The sequence below is a fragment of the Ammospiza nelsoni genome, chromosome 17, assembly GCF_027579445.1.
Source record: "Ammospiza nelsoni isolate bAmmNel1 chromosome 17, bAmmNel1.pri, whole genome shotgun sequence".
Classification (NCBI taxonomy): Eukaryota; Metazoa; Chordata; class Aves; order Passeriformes; family Passerellidae; genus Ammospiza; species Ammospiza nelsoni.
Window position 1 is genome coordinate 7,498,091 of NC_080649.1, and position 25,710 is coordinate 7,523,800.

General features: G+C 43.1%; 2 protein-coding genes across 5 annotated transcripts; both read right to left on the reverse strand.

Annotated features, from left to right (window-relative positions):
• Positions 1-255: 255 nt before the first annotated feature.
• Positions 256-8,227, reverse strand: LOC132080879 (acyl-coenzyme A synthetase ACSM4, mitochondrial-like). Of its 3 annotated transcripts, none has more exons than XM_059484249.1 (13): positions 7,991-8,227; positions 7,009-7,219; positions 6,373-6,580; positions 5,828-5,971; positions 5,259-5,415; positions 4,725-4,804; positions 3,913-4,036; positions 3,108-3,188; positions 2,881-2,982; positions 1,887-1,975; positions 1,650-1,749; positions 947-1,066; positions 256-551 (listed from the first exon to the last, which is right to left on the reverse strand). In XM_059484249.1, exons 1-13 carry the CDS (start codon positions 8,189-8,191, stop codon positions 465-467), a joined length of 1,704 nt encoding a protein of 567 aa, XP_059340232.1. In that variant the 5' UTR covers positions 8,192-8,227; the 3' UTR covers positions 256-464. The 3 variants fall into 3 exon arrangements, with proteins under 3 accessions (XP_059340232.1, XP_059340230.1, XP_059340233.1); XM_059484247.1 differs by having other exon boundaries at positions 1,848-1,975; XM_059484250.1 differs by lacking the exon at positions 2,881-2,982 and having other exon boundaries at positions 1,848-1,975.
• A 4,774-nt stretch (positions 8,228-13,001) lies between these two features.
• On the reverse strand, positions 13,002-25,493 carry LOC132081037 (acyl-coenzyme A synthetase ACSM3, mitochondrial-like). Of its 2 annotated transcripts, none has more exons than XM_059484521.1 (14): positions 25,355-25,493; positions 20,805-21,070; positions 19,824-20,034; positions 19,186-19,393; positions 18,640-18,783; positions 18,071-18,227; positions 17,537-17,616; positions 16,726-16,849; positions 15,922-16,002; positions 15,704-15,805; positions 14,670-14,797; positions 14,472-14,571; positions 13,757-13,876; positions 13,002-13,361 (listed from the first exon to the last, which is right to left on the reverse strand). In XM_059484521.1, the coding sequence occupies exons 2-14, from the start codon at positions 21,003-21,005 to the stop codon at positions 13,275-13,277; spliced, it is 1,743 nt and encodes a 580-aa protein (XP_059340504.1). In that variant the 5' UTR covers positions 21,006-21,070; positions 25,355-25,493; the 3' UTR covers positions 13,002-13,274. The 2 variants fall into 2 exon arrangements, with proteins under 2 accessions (XP_059340504.1, XP_059340503.1); XM_059484520.1 differs by having other exon boundaries at positions 25,289-25,493.
• Between the last annotated feature and the right edge of the window lie 217 nt (positions 25,494-25,710).

Consider the following 25,710-nt stretch of genomic DNA (forward strand, 5'->3'; position numbering starts at 1 on the left):
TGGAGTAACTTTTTTTCGTGTAATCATTTACACCATTGTTATTTGTGTGTCATTTGCACCTTAACCTAAAGCATTTTGGGTCTTCTTTTGCCTCAACTTTAACCATTTAAGTACATCACAAATTCATCATGATGAAGAGAAGAATTAAAAAGAAATTGTTTTTCTTCCCACTCTGAAAGAATTTGACAATGGTGCAGTGGTAGTTATTGACAAGAATATATTATTGTGCTGCTGATAGCCACCACAGGACAAAGATTATTTTTATTAACTTCTCTTTTAATTTTATGTCTCTAAGAGTTGTAATTACAATTCGTTTGAGTATTGCTACTTTTTCTTCCACAGTTTGTTTTTTGCAATGTTTCCACGTGTTCTAGGTCATAAACATGTGCCATGTTTGATGTCTTATGGCTGGTACAGGTAATAGAATATTTCTCTCCTTGTTTTCCAGATCACTCTTGCTCTTTTTATGCTTTTCCCCACTCTTTGCTCCTTAGAACATTTCTCTGGATTTTCCCAGTGACTGTCTTTGGTAGCTCCTTAACAAACTCCACCTGAAAGGCAAAAATACATCAGTTTAAATTCCCAGCTGAAGGAAAGACACATTTTCATTATGGTTGGGGCTAAAAGGATGGGAAGCTGCAGAGTCAGCATGAAATGCTGACTGAATGCCTTGCCCATTTGAGCTGCTGTGAAAAGCCCAGTACTCCATGAAAGAAAGACTGGGCATCATGAAGCAAAATTTCACGACCATTGCCTCCCCCTGGGTGCATTCGAGCTCACACAGCCAACCCAAGGCTGCAGCTGCAGCAGACCCTGTCATCTACTTTATTTTATCTAACTCTGGTTGGAGTGTTTGTCAGAAAGGTGTTGAAAAGAGCTGAGGTGGGACAAAAAATGCTCAGTTTCAGGTACAATGAGAGAACCTGTCTTTTTGGGCTGTACTTACCTTCCTTGGATACTTGTATGGTGCAGTCACCTTCTTGACATGTTGTTGAAGCTCATCAGCTAATTTTTTTTGATCATGTGATTCATAGAGAGGAGCTAAAACAACAAAAGCTTTGACCACCTGTGCCACAAAAATGAAAGGGTTCCATTAACTTCCAGAGGTGGCAATAAGGGAATACATTTGTTTTGAAAAGTGAATGTCAAAATTCAGAATGCCAAAATTTGATCTTTTTCTTTGTTTTCCCTTTTCATTAGCTGATTACTAGAGAATGCTGTGCTATGAAGGACCCATTCTGGAGCAGGGGATTTTTTTCTTATTTCCCTTTAAGTTATATCCTAATTAAGATGAAAATCTTGACTCTGTTGCTCAAAGAAATGTTGCAAAGTTGAAAATGTAAAACAAAAACGAAACACTCTGGATGTCACTGCTACACTGCACTAAGTGACAAAACAAGAAATAATCAAAATTTCATTGCTTAGACAAAAACAAGTGTTAATTAGTCTGAAAAGCTAAAATATTTTTCCACATAAAAATGGCAAACAAAGAAATAATTCTGATATTGAAAGTTTGATTTAAAAAAAATTAGCCTATTTTTAAAATATTCAACAGATTGAATATCAGGGAAGCCTGGTACTTATAAGGAAGTTGATACTTAGTAGAAAGGGTAATTCTTTTAAGGATATTTTTCCCTATTTTGCTTTACCTCCCCTCGCACTGGGTCGGGACTGCTGACCACAGCCGCCTCCACCACTGCTGGGTGCTCTATCAATGCACTCTCCACCTCAAAGGGGCCAATGCGGTACCTGGGGAGCACAGAGACAGCTCAGCCCAGCAGCAGGGACCAGTCCTTGGCCTTGCCAGGCTGCATTTCATCAGGCAGATCCAACAGGAGATGCCTTACCCAGCAGAGTTAATGATATCATCAGCTCTTCCAACAAACCAGATATATCCCTCTTCATCCATAAAGCCTCTGTCCCCAGTGAGATAAAAATCTCCACGCAGAGTGGCAGCAGTTTTCTCTGGATTATCCTGGCAACAATCAAATACTTCAGAAAAGGTACCTGATTATTACTGAAACATCATGCATTTCCTTAGCAGTGATGCACAAAATGACAACAATAATTTTTTCAGTTGTTCTCAAAATAAGTGTGTTCAGTACTGTTTCATGTTTTCAACTAAAAAGCCATGTTAATTAGCACTTTGGTGCCTGAAGTGTGTGACAGGTGGAAAAGAGCACGACACACTAAAGAATGTATGTAGAGATTTCTGTTCTAGAGAGAAAAGTTGCGCTCTATCAAAATGCCCATCCATCAAAGCAAATGTGTGACCCACAAAAATGTGTAACCCACTCTGTTCAGGGAGATGATTTATCATTGGAAGAGGTTGCTACAATAACCTCATGTCAAAATAAACTATTTACCCTTAACTGACAGGATCAAAACTGAAATGAGGTCACCTGCAGGAAAACTTCATTGTTTGCATTGACCTACAGGACCTCTACATCCAGTGTAACCTCTTGGTCACACAAGAAAACACTTTGACAACAGAAGACAGAGTGAAAACCAGAAGCTATAGTATTGGTCTTGTAGAAGTTTCTTGTCCCTTAGTGAGCAATTACATTTTACAAGTTGTTGCTTGAGTATGCTACAAATATCCAAATATTATGGGGGTTCAGAAAAGGATTAAAAACATAGATAGCTTATTAATTATGATAGTTCAGTTGCAGGGGAGAATGTCTTTAAGTTTGCCTGGGTCTATGCTTTCTTAAGAATGTCCTGCCCCTCAGCATCACCACACACTGATCAGGCTCAAAATCCTCGAGTAACCCAGTGAGACTTTCTGAGATTCTGCATGGAGTTCTGCTCCTGGCAGACCTTTGCCCTGGGTGTCTCCTGGGTGCCTGAGCAGACACAGGCACAGCAAGTCAGGCTCACCAAGTACTCGGAGAACAGACAGAAGGGCCGTTTGGGCTTCACCCGGACAGCAATGGTGCCCTCTTCTCCTTGAGGCACCACGGCCCCTTGCTCATCTACGATCTGCAGAAAGGACACACACAGCAGGGCTGCTTTGATCAGCTCACAGGAACATCTGCTGCAGCTCAGTGCAGGCCACAGAAGGGACACAGCACTGCCTTACTCTTCTACCCACAACTGCCACATACCTGCACATCATAAGGGGGAGCAGGTTTTCCCAAAGAGCCAGGTTTAATTTTCATTCCTTTTAAATTGGCACAGATTGCCACCTGCAGAATAGATTTTTAAAATATTTTTTAAAATTGTTGCAATATCTTGTAAACTTTGTTATTTGTTTGCATCAGGCGTCTTTCCATCAGTTTGTGTGACAAGGGCTAAATGGGGACCAAAGCACTGTGGTTTTTTGAGAACACCAGAGGGGTTGAGAGGCATTTCAGGTCAGACCTGTGAGAGCTTTGTTCTGTTGAGTCTGAGCCAGTGGATTGTCTTGCAAACTCTTGACTTTTATTTTGCAGGACAGCAGATTATTGTTACAGATCTTATTTCAATATTGGGACAATTAATTGGGGACCATTTCAAGGGCAAAATGAGAGAAAGCCTGAGATCTAGCTCTTAATAGTTTTGTTAATGTTCACTTACAGAGAAGTCAGGGATGTGAGCTGGTTTAATATTTGCCATTAAAAACTCAGACAGGCCAAATTGATAGTTGGAGCAAATTATGTGTTCAGGGGTTATTTTGAAGTAAAGATGAGAAAGAGATCTCCTACAACTTATTTGATGTGAAGTGTCTCTGGCAAGGTTTTTGCAGGGGTCTAAACTATCTAGAATATGCAGCTTGCTGATTCTAGAACTGTATAATCATAATTATACAAAGTCATTTTTTTTTAAATCATGTAAACGATTCTAACCTTTTCCATTGATTTATCAAGGACACCATGGCTCTAGTAGTCTTACCTTTGAATGGGTATACTACAAGAAATAATGCAAACGTACTGTTTCACTCTGGCCATATCCTTCATGGATATCCACACCTGTCTGGGCTCTCCACTGGGAAAACACTTCAGGATTGAGAGCTTCCCCTCCAGTTACACAGTGCTTCAGACTCAGGAACTTGTACCTTGAGAGGAAGAGCAAATGAAATAATTCTCTTAACTCCTAAAATGAGCAGGGAGCAACCTTAACTAAACCGACTTCCTCGGCTTTCCAAGTACACCTAAGACTGAAGGAAAGGCTGAATAGGATGACAGAGCCTGAGCTCTCTGCTAAAACCTGACTGGCTTTTGGTAGGATGAAAGACCTATGTGACAAGAATGAGTACCTTACCAAGATGTGAAAACCCCTTGCAAACCACTTCTCACAAGCTGGGTATTTTACAGAGTAACAAGTCAGGAAGAACAGCTGCCAAGTAACTCTCAGCATGTGGAATCCTCTAACTGCTCCCTTCATTCTCAAGCATGTGAGAACAACTCCATGGTGCACCAGTAACTCCCTGATCCAATGCTGCCCAAAACATTGACTTCACTTGAACTGTGAAGCCTAAATTCAGAGGAAGTGACAGCTTAAAAAAAAAAAATCTCCTTTGTTTCCTCTGTGCTGCCTATTCAAAGAGCCAGTCCTGAAGCCCAGGTAGCCTATGGTGTGGCTAATTCTTCTCACATTTGAAAACAGAGAGTGCCCTTTACTGAGAGCAAGCTTTGCTAATTAGGTTTCCTTGAACTGAAAAAGAGAACTAATGAACCCAAGGACCTAAGCCTGCAGAGGTGTCCCAGCATTGTACCCCAGCCTCCCTCCCTTCCCTGCTGTACCTGCTCATGTCATGTTGGACCAGCATGCGGAACCCTGTGGGAGCCGTGCAGAAGGCAGTGATGGGATATTTTGAGAGAGTCTAGAAAAATAGGAAATTATTGTGCTGAAAAGAAAGTGTAATGCTGGGCCTGACCTTGTGAATGTGCAGGTGATTAACACAATTTACAGGCTCAAATGTCTGCAAGATAAAAACCCTAAACATGCTGTACCAGGCAGTCCAACTCCTGCACAATATGGAACTTTCTGTTCAACTGAAGTCACTCATGTAAATGAAGGACCAGTGAGAGCAGTAGTTCCAGTTAAGGGTTTTTTGGGGGGGTTTCCAAGGTGTCTGTGTCCCAGGCTCAAGCCTAATTGAGATAGGGAACACTACTACAACTTTTCCAGTATTCTTGGGAAAGTCAAGGTTTCTGCCCCACACAAGAGGCCAATGTTGAGGAGAATCATCCAGCTGAGTGGTTTTGAAAAAGAGCTGGGAAGAGGAATAGGCATTCTGGTACCTTTGGATTGCTTGGGAGGCGGGGATTACTCACAGTTCCAATAATTTCTGGTTGAAACACTGGCATATGGTGCATAAAGACACAGGCTCCACAGATCCATGGTGAAAAAACACTGCCGTAGGCTGATTTTGCCCAGCCAGTATCAGAGGTATTCCACATGATATCTGAAGGACCCAAGCCCAGCCAACGCCTGATGAAAAAGCAGAGATGAAAAAGATGTTCAAGGACAGCAAATCAGCACCAAGCCACAGATTTAACTTTTAAGGTATAATGAAACAGCCCAAGGTTGCTTTGGTTCTCAGGGAAGGTTGACCCAACATGAGAGCACTTGACTTCCTCTGGTGTGCTTGTAGGGACACTCTCCTTATTGCTCCTCTGCTTTCAGCCTTGCAAGTGACACAACTCTGCACATAATGAGCTCACCTGGGACTTCAAGAAGGTTTTAATAACAAGGGTTTTACCATGAGAGAGGAAAGATGAAGAAGCTGCAAATCCTACAGTGATGAAATGCCTACATTTACTGGAATGTTATGGTCTCATGTTCAGTTTAGTGCTGATCACAGCACTTAATCAGGACCCTGGGGGGAACTGCAAGGTAATACCTGCCAGTGGTTACAAATCCAATGCCGTAACTGCAGTAGGAATGCAGCACCATTTTTGGGAAGCCTGTAGTTCCGCTGGTAAAATACACAGTCATTGGGTCGTTACTCCTCGTCTTCGTACATATATGTTCAGCAGATGCAGCCCTTCAGAAGAAATTATGTATTCTGGTCACTGCATGCAGTTTTCCTCCAAGGAAGTAGTATTTTTATGTTTAGGAGATCAACAGGAAAGCTGCCTCAAATTATATGATCTTATTAAATCCATTATATATAACAGGGAAAAGTTAGAGAACACATTTTGCCTGTCACATCTACTCTGAATCACAAGGGTGAAGAGCAAGAAGAAGCTGAAGGACCTGAACTTGGGTCCCAAAACCTGGGTTGCATGAAGATGTACTTAATGCAGTGTAATCACAGTGCTGCAAGTTGACAGAAAAGTAACTTATTTGTATTTTGAAAATTACCCCCACAACTCAGCAATGTCACCTGAATGATACAGCTCCCAAAACCTCAAAGAACTGGAAAGAAAAGAGCTGGATACTCACGCAAGGAGTTCTTTGAAGTTCAGCCACCCATCCCTGCTCCCCTGGCCTACAATGAGTTTGGTTTTCAGGAACTGGGTGTCAGACAGGACAGATTCCACTACAGGTGCCAGGGCATCATCGGTAGCAATGCACTTGGCCTTTGAAGCCTGGAGTCGGTATAAGATGTCTTTGGCAGTTAGTTGGGTTGTTCCTGGAAAAAAGACAATTCCTGGAAAAAAGCAAGAAGGAATTGAGAAAACTCAGCATTTCTCAAAATGAGACCTCTGTTGATGCTGATTTTATCCATCATGGATGTTTATCAGTTTAAAAGCAGAGCAAAACAGAACTATTGAATTATAAATTACTCCAATCATATAAGTTCTTCCATGATAAATTCTGCTCCCTTCCAATGTATGTGGCCAAGTGTGGCCTTTGGTTGCAGCCATTCAGCCCTCACTGGCTGAATTCATTGATTTTGACTGGACCATGTCTGTGCTTCCTGTGTGGGTGCAGGCAATTCTCCCTCTAGCCAAAAGAGCAGCTGTAGAGGCCCCAACAGAATATTCCTGTTTGCATTTTCTTCACCCTCATCTAATAGATGGCTTGTAGGCTCTGTTTGCTTTCTGTCGGCAGCCACCGAGTCCGTGAGTCACTCACCTGCTCGCATGCAGGCCACGTTCAGGAGCCACCACTCAGGAACACGAGGCAGAATTGCCACAATTCTGTCTCCTCTCTGCAAACCACAGGCCTCAGAAAGGACATTGGCTGCCTTCTTGGACAGAGAGCCAAATTCCTCAAAGCTCCACTTCACCTCCTCTCCCTTATCATTGACCCACCAAAAAGCTGGATTTGCTGGTTTTCTTCCCTCCTTCAACACATAAGAAGACATAATAATAAGAAAAACTTTAAAAAGTTTCACTTCAATACAAAATAATGCTTTACTAAGCAAACCATCCTGGGCAATCACTCTCTTAGAGTGACACCTGTATTTCTGATAACCAAAAGAAAATAATGCTTTCCACTCTGCAGCCGATACTGCCTAGTACCCATGAGGAAAATGGATTTGTATCATCTGACATTCTTTCCACTGTCTCCTCATTTAGTCTGGAATGGAGTCAATTCCCTTACTATGTCCTGGTGAAGTGTGTGGTTTATGAATTTAGGATCAGGGCAGTATTGATAACACACTGATGCTTTAGTTGTTGCTAAGCAGTGCTTACTGTAAGTCAAGGACTTTCCAGTTTCCCACACTCAGCTGCACAAGAAGCTGGGAGAGATCGTGGACAGGACAGCTGACCTGAACTGCCTGAAGGGATATTCCACATCACAGGAGGTCCTGCTCAGTTTACAACCTGGGAGGAAGTTTGCTGGGAGGTGTTTGGGGATGGGCTGGGCATCAACCAGTGGACAGTGAGCTAGGACTGCTACTAATATGATGATGATTATTATTATATTTCAATTCTTAAACGGTTCTTTCCTCAACTCATGGGTTTTACCTTTTTTCCTCCTGTTTCTCCTCCCCATCCCGCTGGATGTGTGTGGATGTGTGTGTGTGATATCCAGGGGCTCTGTGGTTCTCAGTTGACAGCTGGGGTTAAAACCACAATTCAATGTCTATAAAATAAAAGACAAATACTACCTTTTCCAGTTGTGTCCACTTATCTAAGACATCACTTGCAAAGTTGAAATATTCTGGCACTTCCTTTTCACCCTGGATTATAGATTCAAAATGGGAAACTATCGAAGATGTAAGAAGCCTGTTGTTTCCATGGAATGTTCTGGAAGGTGACCTGAGAATCCACAAACACTGAGGAATCCAGGATTTAAGAAATGTCCTCATGATAAATGATGTTTTATCAGATGATGAAGGGAAGGAATCAGGTGTACATCTAAGGAATCATTCACCTGGAATGAAAGAAAAGACATTAAGTGAATTCAGTTATTGGATGCTGTCCCACGTACGATGTCGGATAAAGGAATGCAAACCATTGTGAATAAATAGGTTGCTTACACACATCCTCGTTTTATATCATGTTTCCTGTATTTTTGTGACGTGAATATTTAACATTATGCTATATAGAAGGAATAAGCAGAGTCACCTTGAGTTTAATAAAATTAGCGGAGTTGTTGCTATGAATCCTGCAACAAAAACAACAACTGTGGAATCTCATCCAGCTGGAATAAATGGTGGCTTAACCTCAGTTGCATAGGCAGGTGGCATCAGCCTGAGGCCATGGGAAACAGGACACTGAAAAAAACTTCTCATGGCAAGAAGAGTGGGGTCATGGGAACCAATATGTTAACAGATCTATCCTATTTTTGATCAGGTTTCTGGTTCTTGTTCTCAGTTGCTTCAGTACCTTTTACAAATAAGGTCATGTTCTGAGTTCACATTCCTGACTGGATCCTTGCCCTTAGAAGATCCCTATACCTTGTAATATTTGCCACACCCCCTCCCCCCCATCTTTGGACCATGTCCCCAGACTCTGCAGTTTCCATGTTTGTTATTTTGCTATTAAAGTTTTTTGGGGTTTTTTTTTGGCAAGACCATCATTCCCCTCCCTTTTTTGTCAGTTTCCTGGGCCAAGTTGAACTACGGGTTACAGTGAGTGAAAACTACAATGACTGGCGCCCAAACAGGGACCTCATATTGAGGGATCTTCTGTTTGATTTCACTGGGTTTTACCAGTCATAAGGACCTTTTATTTTCTCTGCTGTGGATTAAATCAGCCGGCCTGACATGGTTACAAGCAACCCTCGGAATCAGATCTTTTGGATGCCTGCCAGAAAAAGCAGGTAAGTAGAGAAAAGAGACACTTATTCCTGCTGCTCCTAGCCCAGCCCGGTGGGCATACCCCACCTAATCCCGATTATTATGGGAATAAGACTGTCAAGACTAGACAGGGACAAATACAATAACTCTAAATTTTTCTGGGCGGTCCACAGAAGAAAGGCCAAAAATCAGGAGTTGAAACCCCCTAAATTGGGTGTTTCGGAACTTCCTGGCAACTGTAGCCAGTAGCGCTGTGCCCGGCTCTGCCGCAGCCAGGGCCCTGCTCTCACCCGCCCACAGGGCCCTGCCCAGCCCGGCCGCTTGTGCCTCCCCGGCTGCAGCCCCGGCTCGGCCCCGTGCAGTGCTGCACAACACGGCACGGACTGTGGAATCTTCTCTGTGGGATTTTGGAATTTTGTGGGCGTCACGCTTTATGACCTAGCTACCGAGGGGGACCGTCTCGTGGTGTGCCTGCTTTCTGTGTGATTCTCAGAACGCTCAAAGCCAAAGAGCAGCAACTGCCGGCGCTCGGCCCCTCCCTGGCCTTGCTGGTGTGGCAGGAATCCGGGGGGTCCGGGGCCACTTCCCTCTGCAGGATCCCTTCCCAAACCGAGACTGCTTTTAACTCCCTCACCCTGGGGATGGAACGCCAGGGTGCAACCTGTCCCAGACACAGAAGCAGTGCAAATCGCAACCCCTGCCCCTTCGTGTTCCTTCCCCTGTCCTCCCGCAGACTGCCCTAGAATGGAACTCGACACAAGTTACTCAGCTACCCTGCATTCCCTTATGCGTCCTCTGCTTGAGATCCCTCTCGGATTCCCCCTGCCTTTCCTGCTCCTCACCACCCCAGCCTCTCTCCTGTCCATCTGAATATCGTGTTGTATTACCTGCTAACCACCCTGCTAACGTCTATGCCACCAGAGGCACCATGCTGCCTCAACGGTCCCCCTTCAACTGCACCCCACGGCTCCTGACTACAACTCCCAGCATGCCCCGGGCCACGCTCCTCCTGGGCAGCCAGAGCCACGCCCACCGTGCTCCCCGAAGCGCTGCTCTCCAACATGGCCGTGCCAATGTCCCCATGGCTGTGCCTGCGCCAGAGCACCAGCTCTGCCTTTACCCTTCCAGCAATAACAACACTGTGCTTGCATCCTCCGCCCTCCTCAGAGGAAAACCTAATCCCTTCTAGAGCCAGTGATTCCATTGATCCGTGGCAGAAGAGCCAGACTAGTATGGTAAAGAACAGACGGGGAAGAGCTGGTCCTAGACGGGAACCTCGAGCCTACAGGGAAATACAAAGACTGTAAGGCTGCCGAAAGCTATGGACAGGCTTCTCCTTTCTTCAGCAGTCGAATGCAAGCTATTTTCACTGCATATCTTTTAACCCCTCATGACATACAGCACGTGATGACCGTGCTGCTGTCTCCGGCTGAATTCACCCTGTGGGAAAGGGGGTGGAAGAGATTGTTACATCAATTGTTTCGTGTTAAATCAGTTGTTGCTTTACAGTGCTGAGGACCAGGCACAGGCAATGCTAACACTAGAACGCTCAGCTGGGGAGGGAGCTCATACCCAGAACCCAAGATTAGGCTGCAAACCTCCCAAAGCCAGTGCCTGATGATATTAAAAATGCAGCAAGGAAAGCACTCATGCAAATGCCTGATGGTAACACACCTGCTCCAGACTTTGTAGATATAAAGCAAAAGCCTAGTAAACCTAAGCCTAAATGCATAAAGGTAAAGTTCTGGCACCCATTCACCAGAATCATCCACAAGCAGTTGTTTATTCTTATATGGATAATATACCTATTGCAGCTAAAAATGATCCATCTTTACATTCAACTTTGAAAGTCACCATCACAGCCACCCAACAAGCTGGACTGACCATTACAGAGGAAAAGACACAGCAAACATCACCCAAGAAATATTTGGGACTTAAAATTCTCTCTCAGACTGTTACAAACCATTAATTAGGTTAAACATTTGATAAAGATAATTAATAAAAATTTAGTCCTGTTGTTTGTTTTGTTACATGACTTTTTAATTTGGTAGCTGATTCTGCTTATTTCACAGGTATTGTTGAGGGAGCTGAAAATTCATTCCTGGAGACAGTTAATAGTGACCAGTTATACTCCTTGCTTAAAACTTTAATTTTTATCCTTTCTCAGGAACAGCATCCCTATTTTGTCATGTATGTAGATTGTCATTCTTCTTTGCCAGGATTCCTAACAGAAGGTAATAAACAAACTAACACACGATGTCACTACATGTCCTGACTGCCAGAAATATTCTCTGCTGTCTCTTGGGGCAGGAGAGAATCCTAGAGGGCTTCACAATTTACAGATTTGGCAAAGCATGTGACCCATTATGTGTCTTTTGGTTGCTTCAAATGTATACATGTTTCCATAGAAGATTCTCAGGAGCAATCTTTGCCTCTGCTCACAAAGGTGAAAGAGCAAAAGATGTTATTAAACATTTCCTACAAGGAAATTTCATCTCTAGGAATCCCACAGGAACCAAAAAAACAGATCATGGGCCTGCCTATGTCTTTTACCCCTTGTCCCATGTCTTCACTTGTAGCTGTTTATTCTCACATCTTTGATGCACAGATTTCAGCATTGGTGACAGTTGATTCCTCAAGAAAAGTTACTTATTTAACATTGGAACTACTGCCTTTTTCCTTAGCAGAACCTTATACAGGTTAATTTAACCTTATTATTCTGCCCATCAGGCAAATGAGTTCAAATACCCAGAACTTAACACAATTTAATCTTTTCAGTGGTGTCTGCCAACATAAATAGTCTGGATGCAGATTTCCCCCCCAGAGAGATATTTTGCCAAAAGCAGCAGAAATTCTTGGTGTTCTCCACAATCCTTGGACATTGTGCAGAGAAACACTGAGCCCTTGTAAACAATCCTTAATCACTTAGGCAGATGTTTCTCCTTTCTCAGTCTGCTCTAATTCTCTGATTTAGCTGTAACTTGCCTATTCCAGAGCATTAGAATGACAAAATCTACACAATAGCCCATGAGAGAAAGAGGAGGGACATAAAATATTTAGGAATATTTAGGGAAATGATATTCAAGACTGACAAGATGAAACACATTTGGAGTTTGAGATTCCCGAGTGCTGTACACAAACATCCTCCAAGAATACTGTGAGAACCTTCCAGTTTTTAGCACTTTCTCACCTGCAAATGTAGAGGTGAAAATGAATACAGGAAACTGAGGAAAAGAACCAGTAATGGCAAAGTTCTCCGAATGAGGAGTGAGACTCAAAAATGATTACTCCTGATTTAATACCATTTGCTTTGCTCAGTGATCATCAACACGAAGAGTGCAGATAAATAACACTTTCCTGGCCTGTCTGCTGTGGACAGGAGTGATCAGGAGCTGCAGGGGGAGATCCTCTTCATTCATTTCACTCACCTGCTAGGACATGTTTCCCATAAGAGGCACTGTAAGATCAGCTGTTCCCTGGAGATGTGAAACCTGGAAACTCCTTCATAAAGGTTTTGGAGTGAAACCCCTCTGACTTTACTTCTTCTGAAATAATGAGAACAGAATGTGGCACAAAACAGACCAAGCAGCAGAATTCTTTCTGTGGAGTAACTTTTTTTCGTGTAATCATTTACACCATTGTTATTTGTGTGTCATTTGCACCTTAACCTAAAGCATTTTGGGTCTTCTTTTGCCTCAACTTTAACCATTTAAGTACATCACAAATTCATCATGATGAAGAGAAGAATTAAAAAGAAATTGTTTTTCTTCCCACTCTGAAAGAATTTGACAATGGTGCAGTGGTAGTTATTGACAAGAATATATTATTGTGCTGCTGATAGCCACCACAGGACAAAGATTATTTTTATTAACTTCTCTTTTAATTTTATGTCTCTAAGAGTTGTAGTTACACTTTGTTTGAGTATGGTCTACTTTTTCTTCCACAGTTTCTTATTTGCAATGTTTCCATGTGTTCTAGGTCATAAACATGTGCCATGTTTGATGTCTTATGGTTGGTACAGGTAATAGAATATTTCTCTCCTTGTTTTCCTGTGTTCTAGGTCATAAACATGTGCCATGTTTGATGTCTTATGGCTGGTACAGGTAATAGAATATTTCTCTCCTTGTTTTCCAGATCACTCTTGCTCTTTTTATGCTTTTCCCCACTCTTTGCTCCTTAGAACATTTCTCTGGATTTTCCCAGTGACTGTCTTTGGTAGCTCCTTAACAAACTCCACCTGAAAGGCAAAAATACATCAGTTTAAATTCCCAGCTGAAGGAAAGACACATTTTCATTATGGTTGGGGCTAAAAGGATGGGAAGCTGCAGAGTCAGCATGAAATGCTGACTGAATGCCTTGCCCATTTGAGCTGCTGTGAAAAGCCCAGTACTCCATGAAAGAAAGACTGGGCATCATGAAGCAAAATTTCACCACCATTGCCTCCCCCTGGGTGCATTCGAGCTCACACAGCCAACCCAAGGCTGCAGCTGCAGCAGACCCTGTCATCTACTTTATTTTATCTAACTCTGGTTGGAGTGTTTGTCAGAAAGGTGTTGAAAAGAGCTGAGGTGGGACAAAAAATGCTCAGTTTCAGGTACAATGAGAGAACCTGTCTTTTTGGGCTGTACTTACCTTCCTTGGATACTTGTATGGTGCAGTCACCTTCTTGACATGTTGTTGAAGCTCATCAGCTAATTTTTTTTGATCATGTGATTCATAGAGAGGAGCTAAAACAACAAAAGCTTTGACCACCTGTGCCACAAAAATGAAAGGGTTCCATTAACTTCCAGAGGTGGCAATAAGGGAATACATTTGTTTTGAAAAGTGAATGTCAAAATTCAGAATGCCAAAATTTGATCTTTTTCTTTGTTTTCCCTTTTCATTAGCTGATTACTAGAGAATGCTGTGCTATGAAGGACCCATTCTGGAGCAGGGGATTTTTTTCTTATTTCCCTTTAAGTTATATCCTAATTAAGATGAAAATCTTGACTCTGTTGCTCAAAGAAACGTTGCAATGTTGAAAATGTAAAACAAAAACGAAACACTCTGGATGTCACTGCTACACTGCACTAAGTGACAAAACAAGAAATAATCAAAATTTCATTGCTTAGACAAAAACAAGTGTTAATTAGTCTGAAAAGCTAAAATATTTTTCCACATAAAAATGGCAAACAAAGAAATAATTCTGATATTGAAAGTTTGATTAAGATATGGATTTTTAAAAAATTAGCCTATTTTTAAAATATTCAACAGATTGAATTCCAGGGAAGCCTGGTACTTATAAGGAAGTTGATACTTAGTAGAAAGGGTAATTCTTTTAAGGATATTTTTCCCTATTTTGCTTTACCTCCCCTCGCACTGGGTCGGGACTGCTGACCACAGCCGCCTCCACCACTGCTGGGTGCTCTATCAATGCACTCTCCACCTCAAAGGGGCCAATGCGGTACCTGGGGAGCACAGAGACAGCTCAGCCCAGCAGCAGGGACCAGTCCTTGGCCTTGCCAGGCTGCATTTCATCAGGCAGATCCAACAGGAGATGCCTTACCCAGCAGAGTTAATGATATCATCAGCTCTTCCAACAAACCAGATATATCCCTCTTCATCCATAAAGCCTCTGTCTCCAGTGAGATAAAAATCTCCACACAGAGTGGCAGCAGTTTTCTCTGGATTATCCTGGCAACAATCAAATACTTCAGAAAAGGTACCTGATTATTACTGAAACATAATGCATTTCCTTAGCAGTGATGCAAAAAAATGACAACAATAATTTTTTCAGTTGTTCTCAAAATAAGTGTGTTCAGTACTGTTTCATGTTTTCAACTAAAAAGCCATGTTAATTAGCACTTTGGTGCCTGAAGTGTGTGACAGGTGGAAAAGAGCACAACACACTAAAGAATGTATGTAGAGATTTCTGTTCTAGAGAGAAAAGTTGTGCTCTATCAAAATGCCCATCCATCAAAGCAAATGTGTGACCCACAAAAATGTGTAACCCACTCTGTTCAGGGAGATGATTTATCATTGGAAGTGGTTGCTACAATAACCTCATGTCAAAATAAACTATTTACCCTTAACTGACAGGATCAAAACTGAAATGAGGTCACCTGCAGGAAAACTTCATTGTTTGCATTGACCTACAGGACCTCTACATCCAGTGTAACCTCTTGGTCACACAAAAAAACACTTTGACAACAGAAGACAGAATGAAAACCAGAAGCTATAGTATTGGTCTTGTAGAAGTTTCTTGTCCCTTAGTGAGCAATTACATTTTACAAGTTGTTGCTTGAGTATGCTACAAATATCCAAATATTATGGGGGTTCAGAAAAGGATTAAAAACATAGATAGCTTATTAATTATGATAGTTCAGTTGCAGGGGAGAATGTCTTTAAGTTTGCCTGGGTCTATGCTTTCTTAAGAATGTCCTGCCCCTCAGCATCACCACACACTGATCAGGCTCAAAATCCTCGAGTAACCCAGTGAGACTTTCTGAGATTCTGCATGGAGTTCTGCTCCTGGCAGACCTTTGCCCTGGGTGTCTCCTGGGTGCCTGAGCAGACACAGGCACAGCAAGTCAGGCTCACCAAGTACTCGGAGAACAGACAGAAGGGCCGTTTGGGCTTCACCCGGACAGCAATGGTGCCCTCTTCTCCTTGAGGCACCACGGCCCCTTGCTCATCTACGATCTGCAGAAAGGACACACACAGCAGGGCTGCTTTGATCAGCTCACAGGAACATCTGCTGCAGCTCAGTGCAGGCCACAGAAGGGACACAGCACTGCCTTACTGTTCTGTCCACATACCTGCACATCAAAAGGGGGAACAGGTTTTCCCAAAGAGCCAGGTTTAATTTTCATTCCTTTTACATTGGCACAGAGTGCCACCTGCAGAATAGATTTTTAAAATATTTTTTAAAATTGTTGCAATATCTTGTAAACTTTGTTATTTGTTTGCATCAGGCGTCTTTCCATCAGTTTGTGTGACAAGGGCTAAATGGGGACCAAAGCACTGTGGTTTTTTGAGAACACCAGAGGGGTTGAGAGGCATTTCAGGTCAGACCTGTGAGAGCTTTGTTCTGTTGAGTCTGAGCCAGTGGATTGTCCTGCAAACTCTTGACTTTTATTTTGCAGGACAGCAGATTATTATTACAGATCTTATTTCAATACTGGGACAATTAATTTGGGACCATTTCAAGGGCAAAATGAGAGAAAGCCTGAGATCTAGCTCTTAATAGTTTTGTTAATGTTCACTTACAGAGAAGTCAGGGATGTGAGCTGGTTTAATATTTGCCATTAAAAACTCAGACAGGCCAAATTGATAGTTGGAGCAAATTATGTGTTCAGGGGTTATTTTGAAGTAAAGATGAGAAAGAGATCTCCTAAAACTTATTTGATGTGAAGTGTCTCTGGCAAGGTTTTTGCAGGGGTCTAAACTATCTAGAATATGCAGCTTGCTGATTCTAGAACTGTATAATCATAATTATACAAAGTCATTTTTTTTTAATCATGTAAACGATTCTAACCATTTCCATTGCTTTATCAAGGACACCATGGCTCTAGTAGTCTTACCTTTGAATGGGTATACTACAAGAAATAATGCAAACGTACTGTTTCACTCTGGCCATATCCTTCAAAGATATCCACCCCTGTCTGGGCTTTCCACTGGGAAAACACCTCAGGATTGAGAGCTTCCCCTGCAGTTACACAGTGCTTCAGACTCAGGAACTTGTACCTTGAGAGGAAGAGCAAATGAAATAATTCTCTTAACTCCTAAAATGAGCAGGGAGCAACCTTAACTAAACCGACTTCCTCGGCTTTCCAAGTACACCTAAGACTGAAGGAAAGGCTGAATAGGATGACAGAGCCTGAGCTCTCTGCTAAAACCTGACTGGCTTTTGGCAGGATGAAAGACCTATGTGACAAGAATGAGTACCTTACCAAGATGTGAAAACCCCTTGCAAACCACTTCTCACAAGCTGGGTATTTTACAGAGTAACAAGTCAGGAAGAACAGCTGCCAAGTAACTCTCAGCATGTGGAATCCTCTAACTGCTCCATTCATTCTCAAGCATGTGAGAACAACTCCATGGTGCACCAGTAGCTCCCTGATCCAATGCTGCCCAAAACATTGACTTCAATTGAACTGTGAAGCCTAAATTCAGAGGAAGTGACAGCTTAAAAAAAAAAATCTCCTTTGTTTCCTCTGTGCTGCCTATTCAAAGAGCCAGTCCTGAAGCCCAGGTAGCCTATGGTGTGGCTAATTCTTCTCACATTTGAAAACAGAGAGTGCCCTTTACTGAGAGCAAGCTTTGCTAATTAGGTTTCCTTGAACTGAAAAAGAGAACTAAGGAACCCAAGGACCTAAGCCTGCAGAGGTGTCCCAGCATTGTACCCCAGCCTCCCTCCCTTCCCTGCTGTACCTGCTCATGTCATGTTGGACCAGCATGCGGAACCCAGTGGGAGCTGTGCAGAAGGCGGTGATGGGATATTTTGAGAGAGTCTAGAAAAACAGGAAATTATTGTGCTGAAAAGAAAGTGTAATGCTGGGCCTGACCTTGTGAATGTGCAGGTGATAAACACAATTTACCTGCTCAAATGTCTGCAAGATAAAAACCCTAAACATGCTGTACCAGGCAGTCCAACTCCTGCACAATATGGAACTTTCTGTTCAACTGAAGTCACTCATGTAAATGAAGGACCAGTGAGAGCAGTAGTTCCAGTTAAGGGTTTTTTGGGGGGGTTTCCAAGGTGTCTGTGTCCCAGGCTCAAGCCTAATTGAGATAGGGAACACTACTACAACTTTTCCAGTATTCTTGGGAAAGTCAAGGTTTCTGCCCCACACAAGAGGCCAATGTTGAGGAGAATCATCCAGCTGAGTGGTTTTGAAAAAGAGCTGGGAAGAGGAATAGGCATTCTGGTACCTTTGGATTGCTTGGGAGGCGGGGATTACTCACAGTTCCAATAATTTCTGGTTGAAACACTGGCATATGGTGTATAAAGACACAGGCTCCACAGATCCATGGTGAAAAAACACTGCTGTAGGCTGATTTTGCCCAGCCAGTATCAGAGGTATTCCACATGATATCTGAAGGACCCAAGCCCAGCCAACGCCTGATGAAAAAGCAGAGATGAAAAAGACGTTCAGGGAAAGCAAATCAGCACCAAGCCACAGATTTAACTTTTAAGGTATAATGAAACAGCCCAAGGTTGCTTTGGTTCTCAGGGAAGGTTGACCCAACATGAGAGCACTTGACTTCCTCTGGTGTGCTTGTAGGGACACTCTCCTTATTGCTCCTCTGCTTTCAGCCTTGCAAGTGACACAACTCTGCACATAATGAGCTCACCTGGGCCTTCAAGAAGGTTTTAATAACACGGGTTTTACCATGAGAGAGGAAAGATGAAGAAGCTGCAAATCCTACAGTGATGAAATGCCTACATTTACTGGAATGTTATGGTCTCATGTTCAGTTTAGTGCTGATCACAGCACTTAATCAGGACCCTGGGGGGAACTGCAAGGTAATACCTGCCAGTGGTTACAAATCCAATGCCGTAACTGCAGTAGGAATGCAGCACCATTTTTGGGAAGCCTGTAGTTCCGCTGGTAAAATACACAGTCATTGGGTCGTTACTCCTCGTCTTCGTACATATATGTTCAGCAGATGCAGCCCTTCAGAAGAAATTATGTATTCTGGTCACTGCATGCAGTTTTCCTCCAAGGAAGAAGTATTTTTAATGTTTAGGAGATCAACAGGAAAGCTGCCTCAAATTATATGATCTTACTAAATCCATTATATATCACAGGGAAAAATTAGAGAACACATTTTGCTTGTCACATATACTCTGAATCACAAGGGTGAAGAGCAAGAAGAAGCTGAAGGACCTGAACTTGGGTCCCAAAACCTGGGTTGCATGAAGATGTACTTAATGCAGTGTAATCACAGTGCTGCAAGTTGACAGAAAAGTAACTTATTTGTATTTTGAAAATTACCCCCACAACTCAGCAATGTCACCTGAATGATACAGCTCCCAAAACCTCAAAGAACTGGAAAGAAAAGAGCTGGATACTCACGCAAGGAGTTCTTTGAAGTTCAGCCACCCATCCCTGCTCCCCTGGCCTACAATGAGTTTGGTTTTCAGGAACTGGGTGTCAGACAGGACAGATTCCACTACAGGTGCCAGGGCATCATTGGTAACAATGCACTTGGCCTTTGAAGTCTGGAGTCGGTATAAGATGTCTTTGGCAGTTAGTTGGGTTGTTCCTGGAAAAAGGACAATTCCTGGAAAAAAGCAAGAGGCAATTGAGAAAACTCAGCATTTCCCAAAATGTCTTGATTATGTCTCTCTGTTGATGCTGATTTTATCCATCATGGATGTTTATCAGTTTAAAAGCAGAGCAAAACAGATCTATTGAATTATTAATGACTCCAAGTTCTTCCATGATAAATTCAGCTCCCTTCCAATGTATGTGGCCAAGTGTGGCCTTTGGTTGCAGCCATTCAGCCCTCACTGGCTGAATTCATTGATTTTGACTGGACCATGTCTGTGCTTCCTGTGTGGGTGCAGGCAATTCTCCCTCTAGCCAAAAGAGCAGCTGTAGAGGCCCCAACAGAATATTCCTGTTTGCATTTTCTTCACCCTCATCTAATAGATGGCTTGTAGGCTCTGTTTGCTTTCTGTCGGCAGCCACCGAGTCCGTGAGTCACTCACCTGCTCGTATGCAGGCCACGTTCAGGAGCCACCACTCAGGAACACGAGGCAGAATTGCCACAATTCTGTCTCCTCTCTGCAAACCACAGGCCTCAGAAAGGACATTGGCTGCCTTCTTGGACAGAGAGCCCAACTCCTCAAAGCTCCACTTCACCTCCTCTCCCTTATCATTGACCCACCAAAAAGCTGGATTTGCTGGTTTTCTTCCCTCCTTCAACACATAAGAAGACATAATAATAAGAAAAACTTTAAAAAATTTCACTTCAATACAAAATAACGCTTAACTAAGAAAACATCCCTGGCAATCATTCTCTTAGAGTGACACCTGTATTTCTGATAACCAAAAGAAAATAATGCTTTCCACTCTGCAGCCGATACTGCCTAGTACCCATGAGGAAAATGGATTTGTATCATCTGACATTCTTTCCACTTTCTCCTCATTTAGTCTGGAATGGAGTCAATTCCCTTACTATGTCCTGGTGAAGTGTGTGGTTTATGAATTTAGGATCAGGGCAGTATTGATAACACACTGATGCTTTAGTTGTTGCTAAGCAGTGCTTACTGTAAGTCAAGGACGTTCCAGTTTCCCACACTCAGCTGCACAAGAAGCTGGGAGAGATCGTGGACAGGACAGCTGACCTGAACTGCCTGAAGGGATATTCCACATCACAGGAGGTCCTGCTCAGTTTACAACCTGGGAGGAAGTTTGCTGGGAGGTGTTTGGGGATGGGCTGGGCATCAACCAGTGGACAGTGAGCTACTACTGCTACTAATATGATGATGATTATTATTATATTTCAATTCTTAAACGGTTCTTTCCTCAACTCATGGGTTTTACCTTTTTTCCTCCTGTTTCTCCTCCCCATCCCGCTGGATGTGTGTGGATGTGTGTGTGTGATATCCAGGGGCTCTGTGGTTCTCAGTTGACAGCTGGGGTTAAAACCACAATTCAATGTCTATAAAATAAAAGACAAATACTACCTTTTCCAGTTGTGTCCACTTATCTAAGACATCACTTGCAAAGTTGAAATATTCTGGCACTTCCTTTTCACCCTGGATTATAGATTCAAAATGGGGAACTATCGAAGATGTAAGAAGCCTGATGTTTTCATGGAATGTTCTGGAAGGTGACCTGAGAATCCACAAACACTGAGGAATCCAGGATTTAAGAAATGTCCTCATGATAAATGATGTTTTATCAGATGATGAGGGGAAGGAATCAGGTGTACATCTAAGGAATCAGTCACCTGGAATGAAAGAAAAGACATTAAGCGAATCCAGTTATTGGATGCTGACCCACGTACGATGTCGGATAAACGAATGCAAACCATTGTGAATAAATAGGTTGCTTACACACATCCTCGTTTTATATCATGTTTCCTGTATTTTTGTGACGTGAATATTTAGCATTATGCTATATAGAAGGAATAAGCAGAGTCACCTTGAGTTTAATAAAATTAGCGGAGTTGTTGCTATGAATCCTGCAACAAAAACAACAACTGTGGAATCTCATCCAGCTGGAATAAATGGTGGCTTAACCTCAGTTGCATAGGCAGGTGGCATCAGCCTGAGGCCATGGGAAACAGGACACTGAAAAAAACTTCTCATGGCAAGAAGAGTGGGGTCATGGGAACCAATATGTTAACAGATCTATCCTATTTTTGATCAGGTTTCTGGTTCTTGTTCTCAGTTGCTTCAGTACCTTTTACAAATAAGGTCATGTTCTGAGTTCACATTCCTGACTGGATCCTTGCCCTTAGAAGATCCCTATACCTTGTAATATTTGCCACACCCCCTCCCCCCCATCTTTGGACAATGTCCCCAGACTCTGCAGTTTCCATGTTTGTTATTTTGCTATTAAAGTTTTTTGGGGTTTTTTTTTGGCAAGACCATCATTCCCCTCCCTTTTTTGTCAGTTTCCTGGGCCAAGTTGAACTACGGGTTACAGTGAGTGAAAACTACAATGACTGGCGCCCAAACAGGGACCTCATATTGAGGGATCTTCTGTTTGATTTCACTGGGTTTTACCAGTCATAAGGACCTTTTATTTTCTCTGCTGTGGATTAAATCAGCCGGCCTGACATGGTTACAAGCAACCCTCGGAATCAGATCTTTTGGATGCCTGCCAGAAAAAGCAGGTAAGTAGAGAAAAGAGACACTTATTCCTGCTGCTCCTAGCCCAGCCCGGTGGGCATACCCCACCTAATCCCGATTATTATGGGAATAAGACTGTCAAGACTAGACAGGGACAAATACAATAACTCTAAATTTTTCTGGGCGATCCACAGAAGAAAGGCCAAAAATCAGGAGTTGAAACCCTCTAAATTGGGTGTTTCGGAACTTCCTGGCAACTGTAGCCAGTAGCGCTGTGCCCGGCTCTGCCGCAGCCAGGGCCCTGCTCTCACCCGCCCACAGGGCCCTGCCCAGCCCGGCCGCTTGTGCCTCCCCGGCTGCAGCCCCGGCTCGGCCCCGTGCAGTGCTGCACAACACGGCACGGACTGTGGAATCTTCTCTGTGGGATTTTGGAATTTTGTGGGCGTCACGCTTTATGACCAAGCTACCGAGGGGGACCGTCTCGTGGTGTGCCTGCTTTCTGTGTGATTCTCAGAACGCTCAAAGCCAAAGAGCAGCAACTGCCGGCGCTCGGCCCCTCCCTGGCCTTGCTGGTGTGGCAGGAATCCGGGGGGTCCGGGGCCACTTCCCTCTGCAGGATCCCTTCCCAAACCGAGACTGCTTTTAACTCCCTCACCCTGGGGATGGAACGCCAGGGTGCAACCTGTCCCAGACACAGAAGCAGTGCAAATCGCAACCCCTGCCCCTTCGTGTTCCTTCCCCTGTCCTCCCGCAGACTGCCCTAGAATGGAACTCGACACAAGTTACTCAGCTACCCTGCATTCCCTTCTGCGTCCTCTGCTTGAGATCCCTCTCGGATTCCCCCTGCCTTTCCTGCTCCTCACCACCCCAGCCTCTCTCCTGTCCATCTGAATATCGTGTTGTATTACCTGCTAACCACCCTGCTAACGTCTATGCCACCAGAGGCACCATGCTGCCTCAACGGTCCCCCTTCAACTGCACCCCACGGCTCCTGACTACAACTCCCAGCATGCCCCGGGCCACGCTCCTCCTGGGCAGCCAGAGCCACGCCCACCGTGCTCCCCGAAGCGCTGCTCTCCAACACGGCCGTGGCAATGTCCCCATGGCTGTGCCTGCGCCAGAGCACCAGCTCTGCCTTTACCCTTCCAGCAATAACAACACTGTGCTTGCATCCTCCGCCCTCCTCAGAGGAAAACCTAATCCCTTCTAGAGCCAGTGATTCCACTGATCCGTGGCAGAAGAGCCAGACTAGTATGGTAAAGGACAGAAGGGGAAGAGCTGGTCCTAGATGGGAACCTCGAGCCTACAGGGAAATACAAAGACTGTAAGGCTGCCGAAAGCTATGGACAGGCTTCTCCTTTCTTCAGCAGTCGAATGCAAGCTATTTTCACTGCATATCTTTTAACCCCTCATGACATACAGCACGTGATGACCGTGCTGCTGTCTCCGGCTGAATTCACCCTGTGGGAAAGGGGGTGGAAGAGATTGTTACATCAATTGTTTCGTGTTAAATCAGTTGTTGCTTTACAGTGCTGAGGACCAGGCACAGGCAATGCTAACACTAGAACACTCAGCTGGGGAGGGAGCTCATACCCAGAACCCAAGATTAGGCTGCAAACCTCCCAAAGCCAGTGCCTGATGATATTAAAAATGCAGCAAGGAAAGCACTCATGCAAATGCCTGATGGTAACACACCTGCTCCAGACTTTGTAGATATAAAGCAAAAGCCTAGTAAACCTAAGCCTAAATGCATAAAGGTAAAGTTCTAGCACCCCTTCACCAGAATCATCCACAAGCAGTTGTTTATCATTATATAGATAATATACTTATTGCAGCTAAAAATACTCCATTTTACATTCAACTTTGAAAGTCACCATCACAGCCACCCAACAAGCTGGACTGACCATTGCAGAGGAAAAGACACAGCAAACATCACCCAAGAAATATTTGGGACTTAAAATTCTCTCTCAGACTGTTACAAACCATTAATTAGGTTAAACGTTTGATAAAGATAATTAATAAAAATTTAGTCCTGTTGTTTGTTTTGTTACATGACTTTTTAATTTGGTAGCTGATTCTGCTTATTTCACAGGTATTGTTGAGGGAGCTGAAAATTCATTCGTGGAGACAGTTACTAATGACCAGTTATACTCCTTGCTTAAAACTTTAATTTTTATCCTTTCTCAGGAACAGCATCCCTATTTTGTCATGTATGTAGATTGTCATTCTTCTCTGCCAGGATTCCTAACAGAAGGTAATAAACAAACTAACACACGATGTCACTACATGCCCTGACTGCCAGAAATATTCTCTGCTGTCTCTTGGGGCAGGAGAGAATCCTAGAGGGCTTCACAATTTACAGATTTGGCAAAGCATGTGACCCATTATGTGTCTTTTGGTTGCTTCAAATGTATACATGTTTCCATAGAAGATTCTCAGGAGCAATCTTTGCCTCTGCTCACAAAGGTGAAAGAGCAAAAGATGTTATTAAACATTTCCTACAAGGAAATTTCATCTCTAGGAATCCCACAGGAACCAAAAAAACAGATCATGGGCCTGCCTATGTCTTTTACCCCTTGTCCCATGTCTTCACTTGTAGCTGTTTATTCTCACATCTTTGATGCACAGATTTCAGCATTGGTGACAGTTGATTCCTCAAGAAAAGTTACTTATTTAACATTGGAACTACTGCCTTTTTCCTTAGCAGAACCTTATACAGGTTAATTTAACCTTATTATTCTGCCCATCAGGCAAATGAGTTCAAATACCCAGAACTTAACACAATTTAATCTTTTCAGTGGTGTCTGCCAACATAAATAGTCTGGATGCAGATTTCACCCCCAGAGAGAGTTTTTGCCAAAAGCAGCAGAAATTCTTGGTGTTCTCCGCAATCCTTGGACATTGTGCAGAGAACCACTTGTAAACAATCCTTAATCACTTAGGCAGATGTTTCTCCTTTCTCAGTCTGCTCTAATTCTCTGATTTAGCTGTAACCTATTCCAGAGCATTAGAATGACAAAATCTACACAATAGCCTATGAGAGAAAGAGGAGGGACATAAAATATTTAGGAATATTTAGGGAAATGATATTCAAGACTGACAAGATGAAACACATTTGGAGTTTGAGATTCCCGAGTGCTGTACAAAAACATCCTCCAAGAATACTGTGAGAACATTCCAGTTTTTAGCACTTTCTCAACTGCAAATGTAGAGGTGAAAATGAATACAGGAAACTGAGGAAAAGAACCAGTAATGGCAAAGTTCTCCGAATGAGGAGTGAGACTCAAAAATGATTACTCCTGATTTAATACCATTTGCTTTGCTCAGTGATCATCAACACGAAGAGTGCAGATAAATAACACTTTCCTCACCTTTCTGCTGTGGACAGGAGTGATCAGGAGCTGCAGGGGGAGATCCTCTTCATTCATTTCACTCACCTGCTAGGACATGTTTCCCATAAGAGGCACTGTAAGATCAGCTGTTCCCTGGAGATGTGAAACCTGGAAACTCCTTCATAAAGGTTTTGGAGTGAAACCCCTCTGACTTTACTTCTTCTGAAATAATGAGAACAGAATGTGGCACAAAACAGACCAAGCAGCAGAATTCTTTCTGTGGAGTAACTTTTTTTCGTGTAATCATTTACACCATTGTTATTTGTGTGTCATTTGCACCTTAACCTAAAGCATTTTGGGTCTTCTTTTGCCTCAACTTTAACCATTTAAGTACATCACAAATTCATCATGATGAAGAGAAGAATTAAAAAGAAATTGTTTTTTTCCCCACTCTGAAAGAA

Coding starts and splice junctions, on each gene's coding strand:
- LOC132081037 (XM_059484521.1), bottom strand. CDS start 21,005: ATGAGGACATTTCTTAAATCCTGGATTCCTCAGTGTTTGTGGATTCTC. Junction 18,784..19,185: donor AACTTCAAAGAACTCCTTGC/GTGAGTATCCAG, acceptor TTTCTTCTGAAG/GGCTGCATCTGCTGAACATA. Junction 14,572..14,669: donor GATATCATTAACTCTGCTGG/GTAAGGCATCTC, acceptor TGTGCTCCCCAG/GTACCGCATTGGCCCCTTTG.
- LOC132080879 (XM_059484247.1), bottom strand. CDS start 8,191: ATGAGGACATTTCTTAAATCCTGGATTCCTCAGTGTTTGTGGATTCTC. Junction 5,416..5,827: donor GGATTTGTAACCACTGGCAG/GTATTACCTTGC, acceptor CTTTTTCATCAG/GCGTTGGCTGGGCTTGGGTC. Junction 1,067..1,649: donor CCGACCCAGTGCGAGGGGAG/GTAAAGCAAAAT, acceptor TTTGTGGCACAG/GTGGTCAAAGCTTTTGTTGT.